Source organism: Schistosoma mansoni, chromosome 1, assembly GCF_000237925.1.
Source record: "Schistosoma mansoni strain Puerto Rico chromosome 1, complete genome".
NCBI classification, from domain to species: domain Eukaryota; kingdom Metazoa; phylum Platyhelminthes; class Trematoda; order Strigeidida; family Schistosomatidae; genus Schistosoma; species Schistosoma mansoni.
In genome coordinates, this window is record NC_031495.1 from 36451169 (window position 1) to 36454709 (window position 3541).

Sequence of the window (3541 nt, forward strand, 5' to 3'; positions counted from 1 at the left end):
CTATGTCTGAGCGCTTAGCTTTCTGAAGAAGCTCAGAGAGTTTTCTGTAAAAGTCATCTTTTACTTCATCATGGCTGCAGTCAGTGGGAGCGTAGGCAGAAACGACGAAAAGGCAACTACGTGTGTCCCTATCCTTCCGAGTTCTTACGGAGCCATTTAGCCGGACAGCACACAGGCGACTGTTAATGGGGATCCATTCTAATAGTGCCTGTTCTGCCCTTGTACTTAGTGCTATGCCTACACCTGCAAGTCCGCGAGAACTAGCCAACGGGTCGCCAGATACACGGAGGGTGTATTTCGTCGGCTGTCCATTTTGGCGAGGTGAGGTCAAGTGAATGACCACACTGGGATCCTGTATGCGTGTTTCGGAGACACAGCATACATCAATGGTACGAGATTCTAGAGTTTTAGCTAAGGAGGCCTGTTGACCGATTTGGCTTAAAGTACGTACGTTGAAGGCTCCAATGTGTAGTTTGGAGCGAGGTTTTAGTAGACCTGGGACAGCGTTTCGCGCACTAGAATCGTTGGTCATGGTGACACTTGAGGAGGAAACCGAGAGAGGAAGTTTAGTGTTGAAAGTCAAGGTAGAAGGAATAGTAGGAAGTGAAGAAGGAGATTGATTATGAATACAGTGGTCTTGAGTGTTGCTAGAGGTATGAGGGCAGTTACCACTTCCCGGTTGCCCACACCGTGGAAGGATTCTTCTAGAGGTACCTGAAAAGGAAATTGGGTTAGAAGTGGTCTTAATGACCTGAGAGCGTGACCGCAGTGCCCAAGGGGCAACTGCTTGAGGTCGGTCACACACGACCGGGATTCGGGATTTGGACCCTCATTTGAACGATAAGCCATATCGCATGACAGTTGAAAACCCATTAAGAGACATATAAGGCTCTAGACAAAGCGAAGACTAACCTTGCAAAAGCATATCATATGACATTACAAACTTACAAACTTATGATAAAATTAAGTAAGTGGACTACCTTAACACACTGAATGATCGCTTTGGTTGTAATGAGAAAGGGAAACTTTGAAGACACTATAACAACTAAGCTTAAGATCACCAGCTTAATTTGTGTCCACTACATATTGGTATAATTACCTTCCATAGATAGTAACACTCAGTGGTCAGAAACAGCTTATGACTACAGCAGTTTACTTTAAGTATAAAGCTCCAAAAATAAATAACTGTTTATACAAAAACAGAAACTCACGGGGCCAAATCCACATATTACATGAAGTAGCATACAAAAAGCCTGCAAGAAGCAGGATAGCAACAGGAAATAGGATAACTGGTGCATCTTTAGGAAGCGTACCACAGTTGACTTCCAAACTAGCATTTAAGGTAGGTTGGTTATATACAGTACGGTAGAAACTGGTTGGAATCTGTGCAGGACAACCGTAAAGAATGACAGGAGTATATGGCACTTGCCAGGTATCACCAGAAACTGAGTACTCCACAACAACAGTGATAATATATGCTGTAGCCGGACGTCGTGAGACGATAATGTTAATAAATCCATCGTTAGGTGTGAATTCACTATTTTAAAAATATCCAGAGTAAATTCAGTTGGTACATTCAAAATATACAGTAATAAGAAAAATGATAACAAACTTAAATTTTTGTTTTCCTTTTAGGCTTACGTTAGCAAGACAAAACTGATGCTCCTTAAAGTAATTCATATAAACTGACTTAAGTGTACGAAAAACATAAAATGAGGGACTTATAATACATGAGTACAGAACAAGTTAAGTAGTATATCAATAACAAGCCAAAAATACTGAACTGCAAGTAGTGAATTCGTGCCTTAGGGGAAGTAACACTCGGCTATCAACAATTGGGATAAAGCTCTTCTTAGCCTAAAACCAGGGAAACGAAGCCATATTTTGGGAAGTTAGGGTCATCAAGAATGTGACCGGTTACTTGTTATTGTATGTAAAGGTGCAGTATAGTTAAGACAGATCAAAGCCAAAGAATGGAAGGGCACAAAACTAAACTAAAACTTGCCATCGTTGTTTGAGTGGGTTCGATGTGAGCTATATCTAGCAACGTATAGTGTGAAATAAACACGTGAAAGCTAGGCTTGAAATAAACTTTCAGCATAGTGAAGTTTTTGCGTAACTCATATGATTGTACACATTACGTTCATGGGACCAATGACAGTAACGTCAATGAGACACTTACCTCTGGTGAAAGGACTGTATGTAAGCACCAACAAATGACGAATGGCCAAAGTTAGCCATGTTTTTTAAGACTGATGCAACTTCATTGGGACTAGGATTCACGAAGGCTCCATAAGAGCCACCAGCAGTTATTAGTGGTGCGCCATAAATGTGATAAACTAGGCTCCCTGATGGCTTACTTGTGGTAATCCTGTGGGAACACGCAAAACCGCCTGGTCCGACAGGTATAGAAGCTGCAGAGAACTGGAGAGCAGACGTCCAATAGCTTAAAAACTCAATGCGTTTCGGGCTTGAAAGATCTATATTTTTAGTCATTATATCTGTATTGATGGCTGTATTTATGAAGTCACTACGCGAACTACGACCACAACCGCCTGGCAACGGAACTACAAAGATAGATTTATAGCACTACCGTAAACATACATTCTGATCCATATGCAACAGCTTTAACCCACACAGTTAGCGGAACACTATAGGAAGAATAAACGTAGAACGTTGACAATGTTTTGTTTTCAGTAAAACCAGCTAAGCCGCAATGAGCCGAGTATTGTGAAGTGTCATATGTAAAAGAGGCTGATGTGGACACTAGAAGTGGATTGAAGGGACTGTGTACTTGATAAACAATAAATTTGCTCCCTGGTGGGATTTTGAGAACTCGGACGTACAGCAACCCGTTGACAGAAATGTTTGTGAATGATCCATGTTCAATAGTGATTATCGTATGTGCAAAACACTCCTGAATATGCACGGAAGTTAACAACAAGTAAGGGGCGAGTTGAAACCACAACATACCGCCCATACTGAATTGCCGCTCGTGCGGCCCCAATTAAAAACATCGCGTCTTCACTTTGCTCTCCTCCAGTAAACAATACTTCATCCCCATAGAAACTTTGAACTGCTATATATTCAGGAAAGACTTATCTGAGTTTTTACACTTCGTTTGTAAATAGAAGGATGGTTTGTTCTAGTCACTTTGTATTAAACTGTGTGAATCAAGTTTTCACTTCCATTTTTGCCGAGTACAAATAGCCAAACGTTTGTACCTTCGAATCTATTTCTAGTGGCAGAGTAAAGTTCTTGGTTATGGAGAATCGCAGTTTTTTTATTCCCTCTAAATCTATAAAAATGGGCATAGTGTTAGTTGACAGCTCTAGACAAACTACCCATCCAGCTGAACGATTTCTACCTTAGACTTCAGGCAACTGATGGTTAGATGGTACGTAAAATACCTCCAGTATGAAAGATAATTGACGCGTATCAACTGACTGCATATAAAGGGCTGGCTCATGAGGCCATGTTCAAACTGTTTCTTTAACCTCTGTCTACTAATATATTTCCTCGATAACGTCATATTTGTTCT

General features: G+C 40.9%; 1 protein-coding gene across 1 annotated transcript; it reads right to left on the bottom strand.

Annotated features, from left to right (window-relative positions):
- Positions 1–1152: 1152 nt before the first annotated feature.
- On the bottom strand, positions 1153–2860 carry Smp_067120 (hypothetical protein; the record flags this gene model as incomplete). Its single annotated transcript, XM_018794263.1, has 3 exons — positions 2605–2860; positions 2183–2567; positions 1153–1537 (listed from the first exon to the last, which is right to left on the bottom strand). Exons 2-3 carry the CDS (start codon positions 2494–2496, stop codon positions 1153–1155), a joined length of 699 nt encoding a protein of 232 aa, XP_018648694.1. The 5' UTR covers positions 2497–2567; positions 2605–2860.
- Positions 2861–3541: the final 681 nt, after the last annotated feature.